We start from the raw sequence: 23,657 nt of genomic DNA on the forward strand, positions 1-23,657 counted from the left end.
CTCCAGGGACCATGGCTGGAAACCGTATCCGCATTCATCTTCCAACAGAATCTTCATCTAACAGAACGGTTGATGTCTTCTCCTCTGGCTGCATCTTTGCCCTTGTTTCTATCAGTCAATTAGCACAGGTGTGGCCAGGAGTTCTTGAACCTGTGCGGTCAGCCTTTGTCCAACCATGTTCACAGTCTGATTAGTCATAAACAAAAAAGACAAACACAAACACCCAAAACACCCCCCCCTCCCCAGGGGACCGTCCCATCAAACCCCGGGAAGAGGAGAAAAGAAAAACACAACCCGAACTTAAGCTTACGAATAAAAATGCTAACACCCCCCCCCCCCTCCCCAGAGGACCGTTCCATCAAACCCCGGGAAGGGGAGGAAAAGAAAAACAACCCAACTTAAGCTAGCAAATAAAAACACTAACACCCCCCCCCCCCTCCCCAGAGGATCATTCCATCAAACCCCGGGAAGGGGAGAAAAGAAAAACAACCCAAACTTAAGCTAACAATAAAAACACTAACACCCCCCCCCCAACGACATGTAGGGACCAACACCCCCCAGAGGACATCCCGCCAGCTCCAGGATTAATAACCCAGCCGAGGTCCCTCTGGGATCCAATGTCACCCACGGGGACTCCCAGCGCCTCCCAGAGGACCATTCCATCAACCCCAGGAGACGCCTCCCCTCATGACCAACGGACCCAGCCCTGGCCGTCTATGGCTAGATGGACCCACAGCCCTTTCCCCCCCAGAGGACACCACAGTCAAACCCTGAGGGCGGAAACTGGGGGGAAAAACAAAAGGAAAAAAAAAACATACAAACAAAACAACCCCAACCCCACCCCCTTGGCGCAGTGGAAACTGGAAGCACGTCCAGTGTCACCAACCGTGACTATACCCCAGAAGCCAACCGGGAGGAGTGGAACAGCGGTTATGGCAGACGGCACAAAACGGCGCCACTCCTCCGACTTCTAAACCAGCCACCAGCGGCGGGTATATCCCACTGCCCCAAACCTCAGCCACACCGATGGCAGATGGCTCAAAGGCGCGCTGAAGCCGGAGGTGGAACAGGGAATCAACAAAAAAAAAAAAAACAACACCCCAACCCCCCCCCAGGTGCAGAGGTTATCTGGGAAACACCCAGCATAACCAAACTGCACCACTCCAGCACCGCCGACACTACGGCTCACACGGCTGGAGCCAGAGGAGAAGAGAGGGAACAAAAAGAAAATACCCCAAACCCCCCCCCCCTCCCCTCCCGGGTGCAGAGGTTACCTGGGAAACGCCCAGCATAACCAAACTGCACCACTCCAGCAACGCCGACTCTACGGCACACCCGGCTGGAGTCAGAGGAGAAGAGAGGGCATAAAAAAAAAAAAAAAAAAAGAAAAAACAACCCAATTACCACCCCATCACCCCCCAGGGGCCAGAGACTACTGTTATGTGTCGGATGCAGCCCGGAGAACCGACCAGCGTTTGAAGGACCCAGTATAAAATAAGCAGAGCACGGTACAAAGGATAACAGAGTTAATGAACATAACAGTGCTGTGAAAAAATATAAAAGTGCGCGGTCTGGCGTGGTGGTTTTGCGGTGCGCTCCCAGCAGCACCAACGGTCCGGAGCCAGAACCAACCCAGACCCAAGGACCCTGCCGACACCCCCCCAGGTGGCCGCGACAAACCGAGTCTGTGAAAGAAGGAATCATTATGTGAGTCCACACTCAACACACAGAGAGAACGCTCAAAGGTGCACAAACAGCAAACACTTCCTGGCTTAATTACTAATCAGCTTCCCACCCTGCAGGCATGGAACACCCAGTTCACAAAACTACACTGCAGAGGAAGCTGATTACACGACCAACATACAGCTCAATATAATAAGGTGTGAGGGACACCACATTTACTGACTGTATAAATGATAGTCACAAAATCTAACGTACCTCAGGAAGTGTGCTGACGAGCGTGAGACCTCACCCCCTCCTCTTTCACAGACCATGCATCAAACCTGGACGTTCTCTGCATCCACTGATGATGAGATGGCTCCCGAGACGACGATCTCACCCGTCTGGTCACAAGGTCGAGTCTCTGGCAAATACACACTGTGTACTCCAGTCTTAAATGCCACCATGTTCCAATCCATGTAGATGCACCACAGCTGTGAGTCCTGACGAGCCGCAGGTGATCAGCCTCAGGTGATCAGGGTGAGGTCCTGATAAACTCAGCTACACAGCCACTCAGTCCCAAATGCAAGCCACCTGGAAGGAAAAACAAAAGACAGGACAAAAGACAGAAACAAAAGGCAGCCAGGCCCCCCCCAGCCATACAACAGTATCGTTATCTTTGGCTGCTTTCAGTGATGCCGGTATTTGGTTAGACTCTTTCTCTTCGATTGTTCTGTCTGAGTTATTTTCATTAGTTACTTCCTCCAAACCATCAACATGTCTATTAGACCCTATTCCTACCAGGCTGCTCAAGGAAGCCCTACCATTAATTAATGCTTCGATCTTAAATATGATCAATCTATCTTTATTAGTTGGCTATGTACCACAGGCTTTTAAGGTGGCAGTAATTAAACCATTACTTAAAAAGCCATCACTTGACCCAGCTATCTTAGCTAATTATAGGCCAATCTCCAACCTTCCTTTTCTCTCAAAAATTACGCAGATGATACCCAGCTTTATCTATTCATGAAGTCAGAGGACACACACCAATTAGTTAAACTGCAGGAATGTCTTTCAGACATAAAGACATGGATGACCTCTAATTTCCTGCTTTTAAATTCAGATAAAACTGAAGTTATTGTACTTGGCCCCACAAATCTTAGAAACACGGTGTCTAACCAGATCCTTACTCTGGATGGCATTACCCTGACCTCCAGTAATACTGTGAGAAATCTTGGAGTCATTTTTGATCAGGATATGTCCTTCAATGTGCATATTAAGCAAATATGTAGGACTGCTTTTTTTGCATTTGCGCAATATCTCTAAAATTAGAAAGGTCTTGTCTCAGAGTGATGCTGAAAAGCTAATTCATGCATTTATTTCTTCTGGGCTGGACTACTGTAATTCATTATTATCAGGTTGTCCTAAAAGTTCCCTGAAAAGCCTTCAGTTAATACAAAATGCTGCAGCTAGAGTGCTAACAGGGACTAGAAGGAGAGAGCATATCTCACCCATATTGGCCTCTCTTCATTGGCTTCCTGTTAATTCTAGAATATAATTTAAAATTATTCTTCTTACTTATAGGGTTTGAATAATCAGGTCCCATCTTATCTTAGGGACCTCATAGCACCATATAACCCCAATAGAGCACTTTGCTCTCAGACTGCAGGCTTACTTGTAGTTCCTAGGGTTGTAAGAGTACAATGGGAGGCAGAGCCTTCAGCTTTCAGGCTCCTCTCCTGTGGAACCAGCTCCCAATTCAGATCAGGGAGACAGGACACCCCTCTCTACTTTTAAGATTAGGCTTAAAACTTTCCTTTTTGCTAAAGCTTATAGTTAGGGCTGGATCAGGTGACCCTGACCACCCTTAGTTATGCTGCTATAGACGTAGACTGCTGGGGGGGTTCCCATGATGCACTGAGTGTTTCTTTCTCTTTTTGCTCTGTATGCACCACTCTGCATTTAATCATTAGTGATTGATCTCTGCTCCCCTCCACAGCATGTCTTTTTCCTGGTTCTCTCCCTCAGCCCCAACCAGTCCCAGCAGAAGACTGCCCCTCCCTGAGCCTGGTTCTGCTGGAGGTTTCTTCCTGTTAAAAGGGAGTTTTTCCTTCCCACTGTTGCCAAGTGCTTGCTCACAGGGGGTTGTTTTGACCGTTGGGGTTTTTCCGTAATTATTGTATGGCCTTGCCTTACAATATAAAGCGCATTGGGGCAACAGTTTGTTGTGATTTGGTGCTATATAAATAAATTGATTTGATTTGATTTGATTCCATCTGCTAAATATAGCAAAGATTCGTCCCATCCTATCTTTGGCTGATGCTGAGACCCTGATTCACAATGTTCTATTTTCTGGTTTGCTGCTGTCCAGAACTGGGGATCTTCAATTGGTTCAAAATGCTGCTGCCAGACTTTTAACACGGAGCAGAAAGTTTGACAAAATTACTCCCATTTGGTGTCTCTTCACTGACTTCCTGTTCTCTGTGTGATCAGATTTTAAGGTCCTGCTACTGGCCTATAAAATTGTTCATGGACTAGCACCACCCTATTTAGCTGATCTACTTAAACCCTATCTACCGGCCCGGCTTTGCATTCACAGGACACAGGATTACTTTATTTCCCTAGGGTGAATAAAAAGTCTGCGGGTCATAGAGCTTTCTCTTGTTGTGCCCCTGTCCTGTGGAATGATCTCCCTGCGTCAGTGAGGCAGTCGGACTCTGTGGAGACTTTCAAGTCCAGATTGAAGACGCATTTATTTTCTCTTTTATATGATTAGCATATTGTGTTATTATGCTTTTTTTATTTTAGTTGTAACTTTTTTACTCTTTTATTGTGCAATCTTTTAATTATGCTATTTGATCTTTTGGTCCATTTTGTTTCGTTTTTTGAGTTGTTTTCTGTGAAATGCCTTCAGGCGATGCTGTCGTGATTTGGTGCTCTATAAATGAATAAACTGAATGTTGTGAAGGTGTCGTAGCACGGACCCACAACAGGGGGCGCAAATGAACGGACAATGAGTAAGCCAAAAAGTAACAATTTAATGTTGTGATAATACACAACTAAATTCAACAGAATTTGCACAGTCAGTTAACATCAGGTGATGTGTGGGCAGGCTCGAAGATAGAAGACCCCCGACGAGAGAGAAGCCGCGTCCCACATGGCTTCCACCACCAACGGTCTGAAGAACACCGGAGCCGCCAAGTCCCGAGTCCCCAGGTGGCCTCTGTCTTCGGCTGTCGACCCTGGTACTGCTGGCAGAAAGCAGAGATAAGATGTATGAGTGTGAGTCCACACACTCAGTAATCACAGTCCAAACACAGTTAGGAGGGAGCACCTCCACCTCCAATCACACACCACTCGTGCAGCTCCTGGTCAACCACTTATCTGGGTTGGGGTGTGAGGCGAAGCCGTCGCTGTCACACCAAACGCCAATCCTCCAGATAAGGCAACACTCCAGGAAAACGGCTGCAACAGAAGTTCAGGTTATACACACAAAGTGTCTGTCAGCAGAGAAATTACCTTTCCAATGGTAGTCGATTTCTCGGCGAGGAGGTGGAGTTGCAGTCCGGCTTTTATGATAGTGATGATGAACGAGTGACAGCTGGTGCAGGGGATGAATGACAGCTGTCACTTCTTCTGGGTCTGGCGCCCTCTTGTGCTTGGAGCCCGCACTCCAAGCAGGGCGCCCTCTGGTGGTGGTGGGCCAGCAGTACCTCCTCTTCAGCGGCCCACATAACACTGAATTGAATATTCATATACCTGGTTGAATACCTTCATATACCTGGTTGAATACCTTCCACATTCCAAAAACTGAAACTGGCCTATAGTTACCACACACAGATTTGTTACCTTTTTTTGTACAACAGTAACACCTTGGCCAGTTTAAATTCTTGGGGTACAAAGCCTTGAGCTAAAGAAGTGTTCACTGTGGTGAGTGATACAAGGAGCATCAATTACAAATCTGACTGGCATGTTATCAAGCCTGGTGGCTTTGGAGTTATCAAATTCACTCAGCACTTTTTCAACTTTGTCAACAATCAATCAATTCAATCAATTTTTTTTTTTATATAGCGCCAAATCACAACAAACAGTTGCCCCAAGGCGCTTTATATTGTAAGGCAAGGCCATACAATAATTATGTAAACCCCCAACGGTCAAAACGACCCCCTGTGAGCAAGCACTTGGCTACAGTGGGAAGGAAAAACTCCCTTTTAACAGGAAGAAACCTCCAGCAGAACCAGCTCAGGAGGGGCAGTCTTCTGCTGGGACTGGTTGGGGCTGAGGGAGAGAACCAGGAAAAAGACATGCTGTGGAGGGGAGCAGAGATTGATCACTAATGATTAAAAGCAGAGTGGTGCATACAGAGCAAAAAGAGAAAGAAACAGTGCATCATGGGAACCCCCCAGCAGTCTACGTCTATAGCAGCATAACTAAGGGATGGTTCAGGGTCACCCGATCCAGCCCTAACTATAAGCTTTAGCAAAAGGGAAAGTTTTAAGCCTAATCTTAAAAGTAGAGAGGGTGTCTGTCTCCCTGATCTGAATTGGGAGCTGGTTCCACAGGAGAGGAGCCTGAAAGCTGAAGGCTCTGCCTCCCATTCTACTCTTACAAACCCTAGGAACTACAAGTAAGCCTGCAGTCTGAGAGCGAAGCGCTCTATTGGGGTGATATGGTACTACGAGGTCCCTAAGATAAGATGGGACCTGATTATTCAAAACCTTATAAGTAAGAAGAAGAATTTAAATTCTATTCTAGAATTAACAGGAAGCCAATGAAGAGAGGCCAATATGGGTGAGATATGCTCTCTCCTTCTAGTCCCCGTTAGTACTCTAGCTGAAGGCTGAAGGCTTTTTAGGGACTTTTAGGACAACCTGATAATAATGAATTACAATAGTCCAGCCTGGAGGAAATAAATGCATGAATTAGTTTTTCAGCATCACTCTGAGACAAGACCTTTCTAATTTAGAGATATTGCGTAAATGCAAAAAGCAGTCCTACATATTGTTTAATATGCGCTTTGAATGACATATCCTGATCAAAAATGACTCCAAGATTTCTCACAGTGTTACTAGAGGTCAGGGTAATGCCATCCAGAGTAAGGATCTGGTTAGACACCATGTTTCTAAGATTTGTGGGGCCAAGTACAATAACTTCAGTTTTATCTGAGTTTAAAAGCAGGAAATTAGAGGTCATCCATGTCTTTATGTCTGTAAGACAATCCTGCAGTTTAGCTAATTGGTGTGTGTCCTCTGGCTTCATGGATAGATAAAGCTGAGTATCATCTGCGTAACAATGAAAATTTAAGCAATACCGTCTAATAATACTGCCTAAGGGAAGCATGTATAAAGTGAATAAAATTGGTCCTAGCACAGAACCTTGTGGAACTCCATAATAACAGGCACCGATAATAAAGCAAATAACTCCTTGAGTGAAGCTTTGTTCTGGTAAAAGTGAATAATGAACTCTTTACCAAACCTGCCCAGTGGACTGGGTAACTGGTCTACCAGTGTATTCGCAATATTAATACAGAAGTCATTAAACACAGCAGCAATTGTAGCTTTATCAAAATTAACAGCCCCGTCTATTTCAAGACCAGTGTTACATTTTCTTTTTTTCAATGTGTTAGCCCCAAGTTCCTTTAAGGATTGCAAGAGCTTTTTTAGATCCTTTTTATGTTCACCACAGTCCTCCCGAAAATAATTAGCCTTGGCTGCATCAAACAATCTCTGTGCCTTATTATGCCACTTTTTAAAATCATTAAACTTACCTTGATCTTTAGACTTTTTGTACTCACAGAGTGCCTTGTCTCTAATTACAATACATTCCAGAATTTCCTTGTAAAACATTTTTCTGTACATTGTTTTATTCTGACAGTTTTCAGTGGTGCGAACAAATCCAAAACATCCAAGAACATTTTTTAAAATTGCGCCAGGCTCTTTCTACATCACTACTCTCAATGACTGGAGCCCAATTTACAGCATTCAGTCTGTCTACAAATACAGCCTTGGTGTTGTGTGGGCCACCTGAAGAGGAGGTACTGCTGGCCCACCACCACCAGATGGCGCCCTGCCTGGAGTGCGGGCTTCAGGCACGAGAGGGCGCTGCCGCCACGGACACAGCTGGGGGTGACAGCTGTCACTCATCATCTCATGACAGCTGTCACCCATCAACACTTCTTCATGCTACTCCATAAAACCCGGACGTCATCACCACCCTCGTTGCCGAGATATCATCGACCTGTGAAGGTAACAATCTCAGCCGTATAAATAACTGTGTCTAGTAAACTCATTTTTTGCAGCTGTTTTTTCCTCTGGAGTGCACTATCTGGAGATTGGCGTGACCGGCGACAGCTTCGCTTTACACCCCACCAGATAAGTGCTGTGTGACAGGAGCTGCACGAGTGTGGATGAGAGGTGGAGGTGGAATCTCACCATGCCTGTTACTGGGTGTGCACACACCCACATCTTGTTGTTTCTGCTTCTTGCCAGCAGTACCAGATCCGACATTTGGAGACGGTGGCCACGTGGGGACGCAGGACTTGGCGGCTCCAGTATTCTCCGGGTTCGGTGGCGGAGGAAATCGTGTGGTTCCGGTTCTTCTCAGGACAGACGTCTTCTATCCTCGAGCCTGCCCACACATCACCCTTACCCTTACATACCTCCTCAAGTTTATTATAGAAACAGTTCTGAGATGGTGGCCTATAGTATGTCCCGATAGGGATGGGTTTGGAATTCAGCAACAGTAGATTGAGCCACAATGCTTCAGTTCATATCACTTCTATTGTCAAAAGCGATGTCATTACAGATGTACATACATACACACCGCCACCATTGCGAGATCTGTCGTTCCTTGTGCATGTATTATTTGTGATCTCTATCTCCGCATCTTGGATAGCTTCGTCGAGCCATGTCTTGGAGAAGCACAAGACGCCAGCATTCGATTTTCATGAAATAGCTCATACCTTGTCTATCTTGGAAAGCAGACTTCTTATATTCAGATGTAGGATATGCAGGCCTCTTCGGTTACAGGTCTGCCCAACCATATCTGCTGTGGTTGATCCTGACTGATGCACCGTGTCATCACGCCCAGAGTCACCTGTTAGTGACACTTCCTCCTCATCAAGTCCATCTAATATCTGAGGAAGGTTTCATGCACAGCAACTTGGGCACAGAAGAGGTATTTCTGTACCTGTAGCAACCAGATTGTTGTAATGATCAATATCAAACCCACAACAATGGATGTGGGTCCACCTGTCAGAGTTATCATATGACAACGCCTTGCTGTTTGATCATACACCAATTCCACAAGATCTACATGGGAATTTTACCTGCCTCTCTTAGTAACAGGACCAGGCACTGATGAATGTTTCCACACAACAACAGACATATCATTATCACAGCACTATTTAACCACAACACAATAAGTGTGAATTTGTTTGTCTGACTATATGTGACCCTGCAATAGACTGTTAGCCTGTCCAGGGTGTACCATATCTCAGCCCAATGATTGCTGGGAGAGGCTGCAGTCTCTCTGCCTCTCCACTCATGACCTTTAACTGGGATAAATGGGGATGGATGGATGGATTGATTGTGAAATTTAATTGTTCTTTCGATGGTACTTTTCCTGGGGAGACTCAAATTCCAAATGACAATGTTGGATATACCACACAAACCAAAAAGAAAAGTAGATGTTTTTGCTTCTTCTGTGAAGTAATCTGACAAGTGAACCTTTGGGGAGGAAGACTGTGGTGCTCACTCGTAAGAGGAAGAAATACACCTCAGAGACAGTAGGCTTGTTGATGTAATTTATTGAAACATCACTATTGAAGACCCTTACCTTCAATTCTGACTGAACTTTGCTAAATGCTACCATTATTTTTCTCAGCATACAAAGGATATGACACCAACATGTTTTTTTAATTCCTCAGCTTTGGAAAACCCCAGAAAGTATCCTGTAAAATGCAATGAGTCAAGAGACAGTTAACTGAATGAGTCCATCTCCCTCCAGATGATCACAAAAATAACAATGTTAAAATTGCCATAGATGTGTCTGCCATCCCCTGAACACTGCCACCTTCTGGATGGTTTGTAGATGGATAATAGATTAAGAGCAGGTGTAGTTTTCAGTGAGACACAGATTTAGTATAGTAATGTATACAAGACAGATGTAAAAGTCGAGACTTAATATTAATAATTGAGGCCTCAATCTAGTGAGTGAATTGATAAACAAGGGCAATCAGAGATTTCTGACATCCGCCAATCTGGATCCAGATCACCTCCAAAATTCAGTGGAGTCTTCCATGCCCTAATATCTATCTGTAGTGCAAATTTGGTGAGAATCAGTGAAGTAGTTTTGATTCCTCAGCACAAGCCGAGGAATCAACACCACACCGGAGTATCCAACAGCCAGCAATCACATGGCACCACCCGTGCCGAACAGCGCACAACCAGCGACGACTCTCACAGGCCTCTATTAATGAAACCATTCGCATAAGCACTTTAACAGTGCAAATACTTTAACACACACGCAGCCGTGGGTGGCATGTACCTCCCTTCACAGGAACACACAAGTGGAAACATCAGGCAAACACCTGCAAGCAAACCTCCACAAGCGAGAGAATGAAGAGCACTCTCCTGCCCCTTTTATGAGAACACCCTCCTACACTGATTGGTTGAAATCCAACCACCAGCCGAAGATAATTAAACTCAATCATACTGCTACACCTGTATAAAAGGATATCTTGATCCTGAACTTGGATGTGGATCCAGAACACCTCCAAAATTCAGTGAAGTCTACCATGTCCTCATTTCTATCTGTGGGGTAAATTTGGTGAGAATCTGTGAAATAGTTTTGAGGTAATTGTTCAAAGCCTATATAAAGTGAAATCTTGATCCAGAATCTGGATCCAGATCACCTCCGAAATTCTTTGGAATCTTCAATGCCATAATATTTACCTGTGGTGCAAATTTAGTGAGAATCCGTGAAGCAGTTTTGACATAATCCTTCAAAGCCAATATAAAGTGAATTTTGATCCAGAATCTGGATCTGGATCACCTCAAAAATTTAATGGAGTCTTCCATGCCCTAATACCTATTTGTGGTGAAAACTGGATGAGAATCCATGAAGCAGTTTTGACGTAATCCTTCAAAGCCTATATAAAGGAAAGTCTTGATCTAGAATACGGGTCCGGATCACCTCCAAAATTTTATGGAGTCTTCCACTGCCTAATATGTATCTGTGGTGAAAATTTGGTCAGATTTCATAAAGTAGTTTTGGCGTAATCCTTCAAAGCTTATATAAAGTGAAACTTGATCCAGAATCTGGTTCTGGATCAAAACTTGATCCAGAAACTGGTTCTGGATCACCTCCAAAATTTTATGGGTTCTTCCATGGCCTAATATCTATCTGTGGTGCAAATTTGGTGAGAATCCGTGAAGTAGTTTTAAAGAATTTCTTCAAAGCCTATATAAACGGAAATCTTGATCCAGAATACAGATTCAGATCTGGATCACCTCCAAAATTTATCTGTGTCTTCCCTGGTGTAATGTGTATCTATGTTGAAAATTTGGTGAGAATCATTGAAGTAGTTTTGATCAATCCTTCAAAGCCTATATAAAGTGAAATCTTGATCCAGAATCTGGATCAAGCATTTAACACTCATTCTTGGAACACAAAATTGGTTTGGTTAGGTCATTGACCCTTGACCTCCTTATACAGATGAATCCAGTCATGAGAAAGGGTATTTAAGGTGGCCATTTGTAAATGTTTCCCCTCTTTGCATCTCTTCTAATGAGTGGCAACATGGAAGCCTCTAAACAACTCTCAAATGACCTGAAAACAAAGATTGTTCAACATCATGGTTTAGGGCAGGGGTGGCCAAGTTCGGTCCTCGCGAGCCACCTTCCTGACACTCTTAGTTGTCTCCCTGCTCCAACACGCCTGAATCCAATGAAAGACTCATTAGCAGACTTTTAATGAGCCTTTCATTGGATTCAGGTGTGTTGGACCAGGGAGACAACTAAGAGTGTCAGGAAGGTGGCTCTCAAGGACCGAACTTGGCCACCCCTGGTTTAGGGGAAGGATACAGAAAGCTATCTCAGAGATTTCAGCTGTCAGTTTCCACTGTGAGGAACATAGTGAGGAAATGGAAGCAGAGTACTAGTTAAGGCCCAAAGTGGTAGGCCAAGATAGTGTCTCTGTGCATTCCTTAACTATACAGCGCACTTTGCACAAAGAGATGTTGTGATGCTGTAATGCAGAGGAAGTCTTTTCTGCGTACACGCCACAAACGGAGTTGCTTGAGGTATGCCAAAGCACATTTGGACAAGCCTGCTTCATTTTGGAATAAGGTGCTGTGGACTGATGAAACTAAAATTGAGTTATTTGGACATAACAAGGGGCGGTATGCATGGCTGAAAAAGAACACAGTATTCCAAGAAAAACACTTGCTACCAACAGTAAAATTTGGAGGTGGTTCCATCATGCTGTGGGGCTGTGTGGCCAGTGCAGGTACCCGGAATCTGGTTAAAGTTGAGGGTCACATGTGTTCACATGTGTCAATATCAGCAGATTCTTGAGAACAATGTTCATGAATCAGTGACAAAGTTGAAGTTGCACCGGGGCTGGATCTTTGAACAAGACAATGACCCTAAACCCTGCTCAAAAGCTACTAAGGCATTCATGCAGAGGAACAAGTACAACATTCTGGAATGGCCATTGAAAATCTGTGGTGCGATTTTAAGCAGACTGTCCATGCTCAGAAACCAACAAACCTGAGATGTTTTGTAAAGAAGAATGGTCCAAAGTACCTTCAACCAGAATCCTTCCTCATTGGAAGTTATAGGAAGCATTTAGAGGCTGTTATTTCTGCAAAAGGAGGCTCTACTAAATATTGATGTATTTTTCTGTTGGGGTGCCCAAATTTATGTGCCTGCATAATTTTGTTTAAAGAATTATTGCACACTTTCTGTAAATCCTATAAACTTCATTTCACTTCTCAAATATCACTGTGTTTGTCTGCTGTATGATATATTTAACTGGAGTTGCTGATCCAAACAACCAATGATTTATAAAGGAAAAGCATGGAAATCATCAGAGATGCCCAAACTTTTACATACAACTGTATCAATCTATGGTGACAATGTCATCAAAATCCATGCAATAGTTTTGACGTAATCCTGCTAACAGACAAATAAACACAGATGATTTTTATTACATCCTTGGAGGACATAATAAAGTGTCTTGAAATATTTAATGTAATATACTTTTTTAAAGGGTACTGTCTGGAGCATGCAAACACTCACTGGATCGGTTCGCAGCCGAGTGTGAAGCGGCTGGGATGAGGATCAGCACCTCTAAATCTGAGGCCATGGTTCTCAGTAGGAAGCTGGGTAGGGAATGTGGTCTTGCCCCAAGTGAAGGAGTTCATGTACCTTGGGATCTTGTTCATGAGTGACGGGACAATGGAGCGTGAGATTGGCCGGCGAATTGTTGTAGCATGGATGGTGTCGCATTTGCTCTTCCGTACTGTTGTGACATAAAGGGAGCTGAGCCAAAAGGCGAAGCTCTCAATCTACTGGTCAGTCTTTGTTCCTACTCTCACCTATGGTCATGACCGAAAGAACTAGATTGTGGGTACAAGCGGCCGAAATGGGCTTCCTTTGGAGGGTGGCTAGTGTCTCCTTTAGAGATAGGGTGAGAAGCTCGGTCATCCGTCGGGAGCTTGGAGTAGAGCTGCTGCTCCTTCACATTGAAAAGAGTCAGTTGAGGTGGCTCGGACATCTGGTAAGGATGCCCTTTGGGCGCCTCCCTAGGGAGGTGTTCCAGGCAGGTCCATCTGGGAGGAGACCCCGGGGAAGACCCATGACTAAGTGGAAAGATTATATCTCCACACTGCTGTCGGAACACCTCAGGATCCCCCAGTCGGAAGTGGTCAATGTGGCCCAGGAAAGGGAAGTCTGGGCCACAAAAAACAAAAAAACAAATGCATTTTTGAAGATTCTTGGACCATACTTTGACTAGTCTACTTCTTTAAAACTAATACTCTTCCAATGGCATGTCCGTATTTCTGGTCACAAAAATGTGATGTGCACAAAAACATGACGTACAGCAACTGCGAGAGATTTGTTGGAACTGCTAGTTACTGCTTGAAGTGTTCAAACAAAGCTGTATTGTGAGTACCAAACAACAGTGCACTCTAACTCATGGCATAGATCTAAGCTTGTTCTGTGACAACTGAAATGCTATAGAGCGTGACATACACAAATCGTGACGTACCAATAAAACTTTCTTACGTGTAAATCTGGTCATGTTTTCTGCATAAATAAATGTTATCCATTCTTTGTGGTCAAACGCCAAAGCAGGGGCAAATCCAGATGGAATGGGGGTACGGGCAGGGATGCGGCACCCCCACAATACCCCTAGGTTAAAGGTCCAGTTTTGAAGCCTTTTTTTACTACAACTACTAATACTACTTATAATAATAATAATTTTGACAAGTAAAATGTTAGAAAGAATTTAATAGTTACATTTATAAACAATGTAGGTTAGAAATTGCAAGTTTTACTGTTACAGTGCTGTCAACAGTTAAATATGAGGTCAAGAAAGAGGTCTTTATTTTACTTTTTAGAAAACAAGTATTTATTTTCATTGAAGTCAAGAAAGGGTGACTATAAAGTGAGTTTTGACAAAACAGGTGTCATTGTCATGTTGAGGTGGCAGAGGGTTGTTGTTAGCAGCTGGGGAAAGTAACTAAAAAGGTAACTAGTAATCTAACTTAGTTACTTTTACAATTGAGTAATCAGTAAAGTAACTAAGTTACTTTTTCAAGGAGTAATCAGTAATTTGATTACTTTTTCAAAGTAACTGTGACACCGCTGCCAACATTAGAGGTCACATGCCAAATTATGATGTATATGACCCTGGTAAGATAATAGGGGTGGTCCTAGCTCCCCTACTATCTCACAGTATAGATTTCAAATCTTTTATATTTGCTTTATGGGGTCAGAATTTCTGCACCGCTTTTAACAAGTGTACTAAAAATCACTGTGTGCGATCCAGTGGTGTTATCAGCTTGTAAATAGAAGGTGAGCTCAGAGGCAAAAATTGAGGGTGTACATGCACCAAGACAGCAATTTGTAATATTTTTTGCAGGAACATCTTGTGTACATTGTAACACTGTTGTTTTTTTGTTTTGTTTTGTTTTGTTTTTGCCCTTAAAGACCCTAATTTTGTAATCATATGTTAAAAATAAAAGCTCTTTTCCATTTTCCTCAGATCCGGACTTTGCAGACTTGGGAGCAGCCCCCCCTCTGCCCTGTAGGTATACTCTCAGTCTCTCTCTCACATCTTTGTTTTGCTCCTTTTCACATTCTGTTCTCTCGACACTATATGTTGTAGTTGTATCTCACACCTATTTGTGTTGCAGCGCTCAGTTATGAATGCTGTTTGTTGCCTGCTTGTCTGGTATTTTGTGTGTGTGTGTGTTCATCCACATATTTGCTCAGATTTGACACTTGTGAACGTGTGCGTGTGTTTTTCAGCTTGTCAGTATGACATGGTTGGTCCAGAAGGTATCGTTGAGTCTCATCAGATCATCAGAGATGGGAAGATTGGCGCCGCTGAGGCCATCGACTGTAAATGGTACATCCACGCTCCACCGCGCTCCAAGGTTAGCAGCACACACTGCGTTCCCATCCTACCACAAATTCGATTTGAGACTAAATTCTGAAATGTCACACATCAAATACAAATGAGATTTGTGTTCCCTTCAGCTGCACAGCAGCAAAAATAAAATGTCAGAAAACCAGGTGACTATCTATTGATTGTTTGATAAATTCATGTTCAGGATTTCTTGAGGATACAGAGTGTTCAGGATTATTTTTGCTCTTTACATTCAACATTTTCTCACACATGCAGAAGCTGCATCAGCAAGTGTTGATATTACATCTGGGTTTGTCTGCAGCTGTCAGCAGTATTTCCAGTGTGAGCGTTTATGGCTGCAGGGCCACTTGTTTTCCTGCTCGGGTCACTCACAAAGGCTGTAGGGTTTACTTAAAGTTGGGCCCACTTTTTTAATCAGCAAGCTGTTGCCAAGAGGAAGAGAGGAGTGGAAAGAGGAGGGAGAGCGGTGGGGTGGCTCAGACCGGATAGAGAAAGAGAGCTTTAGTGCTGATGAAATAATGTTGCCATGCAGTGTGACCCAGAGGCCTGCAAACACCTGGACTCAATTTTACTGCTTGGGTTCCATATGCACAAAGACAGACAGATGTAAGTCATTGCCGCATTCACTATTTCTCCTTTGACATTTCCTCATCTCAGAGGTACACAGAGTGAATTAATGCAACATAATTAACGTTTATCAGTTTGATCATTAAAACAACAAAAAACAAAAACACATTTTCCAAAAGCTCAAATTTCTGATTTGAAGTTTATAAGGAGGCATGCACATAACTGGTACTTGTTAGAGGTGGGCAGATTGATCCTAATATCGATAATATCGATACCAACACTGGTATTGATATTAAACGATCGTTGTGTAAAAAGATCGATACTCAAGCTTTTTTTCTCTCCCACACGCACTGACTGCTGCGCACACAGATTCATCAAAGTCTACTCTCTGTCTGTAAGAGCAGTGCTACACTGTGTCACACACCACAGAGCAGCGCACCCTTGTATTGTGGCTTGTGAGCCCTCTACCTCAGGAGATTTTGTTTTAAGTTGTGTTGAGTTATATTTTTTAAACAAAAATGTTGATTGCAATAATAAAGTATTTTGTTGTCGTACAATGTTTGACGAAATTCTATCCAAGGTCTTTTGGATCGTTTGGCTCTATGAAGCTTAAATATGAAAAAGTATTGGTATCGGTACTGATATCGGCGATACTGGGCCTGTATTTACTTGGTATCGGATCAATACCAAAATTCCCGGTATCGCCCACCTCTAGCACTCATGGTGCATGTGCAGGGGGAGAGAAGCTGCAGAGAGGTGTGTACGACTACAACTCTGCTTCCTGGTCCCAACCATGGATAGTCACGGTTGGAGGATTTAAGACAATTGGCCAGATTTCTAGAAATGAGAGCTGCTCCATCCAAAGGATGGATGCCGTCTCTCCTAACAAGACCAGGTTTTCCCCAGAACTTGCCATCTCTATGAAGCCCACCTCATTTTTTTGGACACCACTCAGCCAGCAATTCAAGGAGAACATCGGCTAAACATATCACTCCCGGTCCGATTGGGGAGGGGCCCAGAGAAAACTATAGAGTCCGACATTGTTTTGCAAAGTTACACACCGATTTAATGTTAATTTAGTGACCTGATTGGCGTAACCGGGTGTCATTACTGCCGACGTGAATTACAATCTTACCAAATTTACGCTTAGCCTTAGCCAGCATTTCAAATTTCCTTCAATGTCGCCTGCTCTGGTCCCCGGAAGACAATTGACTATGGTTGCTGGTGTCGCTAACTTCACATTTCTGAAAACAGAGTCGCCAATAACCAGAGTTTGATCCTTGGCGGGTGTGTCGTCGAGTGGGGAAAAATGGTTAGAATGTGAACGGGTTGGCGGTGTACACGGGGCTTCTGTTTAGAAACTACGCTTCCTCCTCACAGTCACCCAGTCGGCCTGCTTTCCCGCTGCTCGGGATCTGCCAGAGGGGAACTAACGGCGGCTAAGCTACCTTGGTCCGCACTGACTACAGGGCCTGCTAGCTGTAGAATTTTCCACGGTGCGGAGCCGAGTCTCCAATTCGCCCAACCTGGCCTCCAAAGCTATGAATAATCTACACTTATTACAAGTACCGTTACTGCTAAAGGAGGCCGAGAATAACTAAACATTTCACACCCAGAGCAGAAAAGTGCGGGAGAGACAGGAGAAGCCGCCATGCTAAATCGGCTAAGAGCTAGTAGCTGTGCTAACTAGCGGATTCCTAAAAACACGCAAAGTGAATAATGTGTAAATATTTAGAGGTGATTCAGCAGAAGGAGTGCTTTAGTTATGGCACGTAAAGATTACACTGGAAACAAATCGTAATCTAGATAACTAGATCAATCTAACTGCGCAGATTAAACAGCTAACAGATACAAAAACCACCGCTGTGCTCCGAACAGGAAGTGATACAATACCGCAGTGAGAGCCAACCACCGTAGAGGCAAAAGATCCAAGAACATCTCTGTTTTCTTTATAGGTTTTATACAGCTAATCTCATCATCCATCCCTGTGTTCTCATTCACATTTTTCAACAGATGTTTCTGCCACCAGGCATGAAGCAACCAGATACAGGCCTAATTCCTCCTGTCCATCTCACATACTGAAGCTCTGACTCATGTCAAGACAGAAAAATTAGGGCATACATCCACAATTAAAGAAGAAGGATGCATTTGAATAAGGTGTTTGTGCTGTGCAATCAGTCCTCATTCTCCACATTGAGCTCAGTCATGTTCACCGTGTCTCGATTTGGCAAGGAAGAATCACATTTATTGTGAAGCCTCTTTCTTTGGTGTTTTGTATTTCCACAGGGTCTGTCATCAATTAATGCAGCCAGAATTCACAGCTAAAAGCATATCCCTCATAGTATAAGTACATTATATTTTCCAGACTGTAAGTCGCACTGGAGTACTAGTAGCATCTCTCCAAAACTGCATAGCAAAGAGGAAAAAAACTATAGCATCACACCAGTCTATAAGTCACATTTATGCTACTTCTTTGTACAACAAGAAACACAATGAATTTATTGAGTACATTATATTATAATTCAACCACCATGTTAGGAGCAGAACCTAATTAGCTAATTAATTCCACTGTCCAAATCAAAAAACTCGAGTCAAGCTACTTCTTGTCAGGACTGAACAGGACATCAAAGCTAAGGTAAATGAGCAATGTAATAAAATTTAGTGCATTAATTATTTATAATGCAAACACTGTTTTTTGAGAGGAGAACCTGATGAGTTAATTAATGCTGTTGTATTAGGCACAAAATGCAAGTAAACTGCTTTTTGTCACCACTGAACAACAATTATAGTTGAGATAAATGTGCAGTGCAGTCAAACATTTGTAATGCCACAATCATTTTATAATGCAAGCACTGTCTTAGTGGGCAGCAGCCTGTGAGCTAAACAAAGGGCATATTGCACCGAACATCAAGTTATATTTAGGCTGTTAGTGACCATCCAATGATCCACCAGGATTACTTTGTGCACTTCCGGGACCAGTTTCAAAGTATACGGCATGCACATCAAACAGCTACAGAGACTTCTGGAAGCAAAGTACTCCTGACTACTCGTGTGTTTCTGACAGGTGTCATAGCTATTAGAAGCATCCCAGCGTGCCTCAATGGAATGTAGCTGCTAACATTAAGAACTGAGGCAGAGATTAATTCCAGTTGAGATAAGTGTGATGTTGTGTTTGTGATGACTCATTTTTAAGTGAAACTGTTCATTTGATGTAGTCACGGTAAAAGCTGCAGCCCTGAGAAGATTTAGTGCACCTGCTGCCATGAGTCATAAACACAGCCTGTCAATAACAATCTGTGCTCAAGGCTCAGCTTTGTGCAGGATTAATTATGAGTTGTTATCAGTAAAATAAAAAACTAAATCTACTGACAGGGAAAAAAAAACATTGTGGATGCTCATTCACAGCAGCAGGAGCCTCTCATCAGCTGTACAGCATATGTGCACGCACACACACACACACACACACACATCAGCTCCAATTCACACTGAAAAGGAAAAAAAGCTTGCCAACTCCACACGAACAAAGCACCCACACGCACGCGCGTGCACAGCTGCTGCTCTGCCTAAAGTTCTGTCATAATTGTGGCATGAAAGTCCATTAACTCCTGGAAATAATGATTCTGACTTTTCTAAGTAACAAGCCATCTCTGTGTCATAAGTCTGTTAAAACAGCGTCATGCAGATGTCCCCACGTCATGTCCACAGCTTCAGTAAACCAGCATCCACACAAACAGCGTGTCACTACACATTAGGTTCCAAATTCGACACTCTGAAAAGTTAAGAGTTTCAGGGTGAAGTGTGTCGTTTCCTGTCTGTAATTCATCACTTTTGAACAGCAGCTCAGAAGCTTCGTTTTTGACAGAGCAGGTTCATTTCCCTCTGTTCCTCAGTCATCTGGATGTTTTTGCTTATTCTAAAATGTGCGTCACATGCAAAAAAATATGCAGAAAATGCCAAGTGAGACGTTTTCTGGAAATACACCTGCTAACGCTCAGAGTGAGAGGAATAAAATACATCAGAGATCACTAATTATTAGCACATGTGCGGAGAGACTTACAGTCATGAGTACTTTTATGTTGTCTTGCTAGTTGGGATGTGAAAAAATGTGCGACATGTTCTTTACTGTTATTGTATGAGGCACAAAACTTAGTAAACTGCTTCTTATAGCAGTGAACTGACAGGTTAACATGCAATGTAATTAAATGTTTGTCAGTCCCTGTCCACTGCCCACACAATAGTGCACCAGACCCTTTACACTCTCCTTGTGGATGTGAGCCCACATGGAGGTGATGGAGGTGGCACCATGCTGTTTCATCAGGATAGCTCCCCCTCCCAGGCCTGGCTCTAGGAGGAGGCCTCAGTTTCTCTAATCCAGGGAGATAACTCTATCACAGAGGTGGACAATCATGTGCCATCAAGGGCTAAGACACTGCAAGTTTCCCTTTCTACCAATCACCTCAGCAGGTGGTTTCATTGATGTTCGGTGTCTAGCAGGTGATTTAATTGATAATCAGGAATTTATGTTCAAGGGAGAAGCTCACTACCAATCCACCTGCCCCAAATGGACTGACACTCAGTTACTCAGGTACTTGACTCTTGAACATGAAATGCCACTCTCTGATGGGGAAAGAATTGGAGTTTGTGCAGGAGTTGAGCAACACCAACTACAAATAGTTGGAATCACCTTCAAGCACACCACGAGCTCTGGAACCAAATTGTGATAGGGCAACTGGACTCCTCTTCTCAGGGTTGTCCAGGGTGAGAAGCAATGGGCAGTTGTGGATACTCACAAATCACTGGTTAATGCCGTTATTTTGGAGTTTTCCCCAGTGAATGAGAGGGCTGTGTCAGGGGACTTAATGTCACAGAGAGGGATCTAAATGTTGTTTGTGTATATGCACCAAATGGCATTTCAGAGTTCCCAACCTTCTTGGAGAAAGGCTGCTATGGGGAGTTCATTGTTCATGTAGCAAAGATAGAGGACTTTGAGGGAGTGATTGGGAGGAACATTCCCCCTGATCTGAATTTGAGTGTTGTTTTTATTGTTGGACTTCTGTGCTGGTTGTGGATTATCCATAAAACATTTGTTGAAGCACAAGGGTGTTAATAAGTACACCTGTAACCAGAGCAGCCTCGGTCATCGATTTTATAATAGTGTCATCAGACCTGCAACTGTGTCTTGGACATTTGGGTGAACGATGGGCGGAACTGTCAACTGATCACCGCCTGGTGAAGAGTAGATGAACCACAAGGCCTCCATTGCTGAGATGCTTGAGCTGTGGCGAGATGGTTGTGGCAACCCAAGAACTCATTTTTTTAAGCTGTAGAGCATGTGCATAACCGGTGTAAGGAGCTAATCAATGCAGCATCAGAAGCAAGAGCTTTACAGAGCAGCACACTAAGTAAACATGAAGTCTTTTAATCTGACCTGTTGTGTCCTTGTTGCTGGATTCATCACCACAGCTTGCCGAAATCTGTTATCCACATAAGACACCCTTTTTTTGAACACACCATCTGGAAATACTTTAATTCCTTTTTGTGGAAATTGCTTGTGAATAAATTAAGCCCTTCTGTGTTTGCTCCAGGTGTATTTCTTAGCCTGAGCCAGAGGACGCCAAGGCTTTGTCCCACCACCAACAAGAAGAAAAAATATTTTAAAAGCTGAAAACCTTTTCTGTGATTATGTCATTAGTCACAACGGTCACTTTATTCATGATCAGCGTCCACTACAGCTATTCTTTATCTCTTCAGCATTCTGCTTGTGACAGAAATAAATCCCATGAAGAATCCACCAAGACAAAAAAGCATGTTGAATTATCCTGTTAACAACAACAACATGTCATTCATTATGAGTGGTTGAGGTTAGAGAGGTGCTATGACATCAGTGTTTCAGAAAAGTTCTGTATAGGCTGTCCATACGAAGACACAAATTCAGCATTTTCAGATTTACCACTCTGGTCCCATTTTCAAAAAGTAGCATTTTTGGTCACTAAGAATGCCGGTTCCATGTTGATCAGACACTTATACGAGGCTGTCAATAAAGTTACGGTCCTTTTTATTTTTTTCAAAAACTATATGGATTTCATTCATATGTTTTACGTCAGACATGCTTGAACCCTCGTGCGCATGCGTGAGTTTTCCACGCCTGTCGGTGACGTCATTCGCCTGTGAGCACTCCTTGTGGGAGGTCGTCCAGCCCCTCGTCGGAATTCCTTTGTCTGAGAAGTTGCTGAGAGACTGGCGCGTTGCTTGATCAAAATTTTTTCTAAACCTGTGAGACACATCGAAGTGGACACGGTTCGAAAAATTAAGCTGTTTTCAGTGAAAATTTTAACGGCTGATGAGAGATTTTGAGGTGATTCTGTCGCTTTAAGGACTTTTCACGGTGCGAGACGTCGCGCAGTGCTCTCAGGCAGCGTCGTCAGCCTGTTCAAGCTGAAAACCTCCACATTTCAGGTTCTATTGATCCAGGACGTCGTGAGAGAACAGAGAAGTTTCAGAAGAAGTCGGTTTCAGCATTTTATCCGGATATTCCACTGTTAAAGGAGATTTTTTTAATGAAAGACGTGCGGACGGTCCGCGCGTCAGGACGCAGCCGCCGCGATGCTCCGCCACAGGAAAAACCCTCTGTTGAAAGCCTTAAGGACAAGTTGGAACATGTCCTGCCTGTTAAACAATTTCTCATATACTCACTCCACTGAAAGCCATCAAAGCCGCCTGGATTTACAAATGGTTATCAACACGGAGGTGTTTTTCCTGTGCCGCCACACCGCGTCGGCTGCGTCCCGACGCGCGGATCCGTCTGCACGTCTTTCATTAAAAAAACTCCTTTAACAGTGGAATATCCGGATAAAATGCTGAAACCGACTTCTTCTGAAACTTCTCTGTTCTCTCACGATGTCCTGGATCAATAGAGCCTGAAATGTGGAGGTTTTCAGCTTGAACAGGCTGGCGACGCTGCCTGAGAGCACTGCGCGACGTCTCGCACCGTGAAAGTCCTTAAAGCGACAGAATCACCTCAAATCTCTCATCAGCCGTTAAATTTTCACTGAAAACCAGCTTAATTTTTCGAACCGTGTCCACTTCGATGTGTCTCACAGGTTTAGAAAAAATTTTGATCAAACAAAGCGCCAGTCTCTCAGCAACTTCTCAGACAAAGGAATTCCGACGAGGGGCTGGATGACTCCTCCCCAAGGAGTGCTCACAGGCGAATGACGTCACCGACAGGCGTGGAAAAACTCACGCATGCGCACGAGGGTTCAAGCATGTCTGACGTAAAAACATATGAATGAAATCCATATAGTTTTTGAAAAAAATTAAAAGGACCGTTACTTTATTGACAGCCCTCGTATGATACAAAACTTTTGCGGATATGCTTCAATCCGTATCTGTGTGGATGGGCCCTTAGAATGTTAGTCAAACCTCAGATTCAGGAGGAGCAATGTGTGTTCAGTCCTGGTCATGGAACAATGGACCAGCTCTTTCCCCTCACAAGGGTATTATAAGAGTCTTGGGAATATGACCAACCAGTCTACATGTATTTTGTGGACTATGACTGGGTCTCTCAAGGTATGTGAAGGGTGCTGTATGAGTATGGGGTACCAAAACCACTGCAACATGCAATACGGTGACCAAATTAGGAGCTGTGTCATTATTCTTAGCATTACATCAGACCTATTTTTGGTGGGTGTTGGACTCCGCCAGGGCTGCTCCTGGTCACCAACACTGTTTGTAATGTTCATGCATTGAACTGCAAGGCACAGTTAGGG

General features: G+C 43.7%; 1 protein-coding gene across 1 annotated transcript in view; it reads left to right on the forward strand.

Annotated features, from left to right (window-relative positions):
- Positions 1-15,388, forward strand: part of LOC117501462 (neuropilin and tolloid-like protein 1) — a 318,979-nt gene extending 303,591 nt beyond the window's left edge. Inside the window, exons 5-6 of the mRNA XM_034160703.1 lie at positions 14,935-14,976; positions 15,201-15,388. Coding sequence (XP_034016594.1) covers positions 14,935-14,976; positions 15,201-15,388 — 230 coding nt within the window. The remainder of the gene's footprint in view (positions 1-14,934; positions 14,977-15,200) is intronic.
- Positions 15,389-23,657: the final 8,269 nt, after the last annotated feature.

The sequence above is a fragment of the Thalassophryne amazonica genome, chromosome 1 (genome assembly GCF_902500255.1).
Source record: "Thalassophryne amazonica chromosome 1, fThaAma1.1, whole genome shotgun sequence".
Taxonomy (NCBI): domain Eukaryota; kingdom Metazoa; phylum Chordata; class Actinopteri; order Batrachoidiformes; family Batrachoididae; genus Thalassophryne; species Thalassophryne amazonica.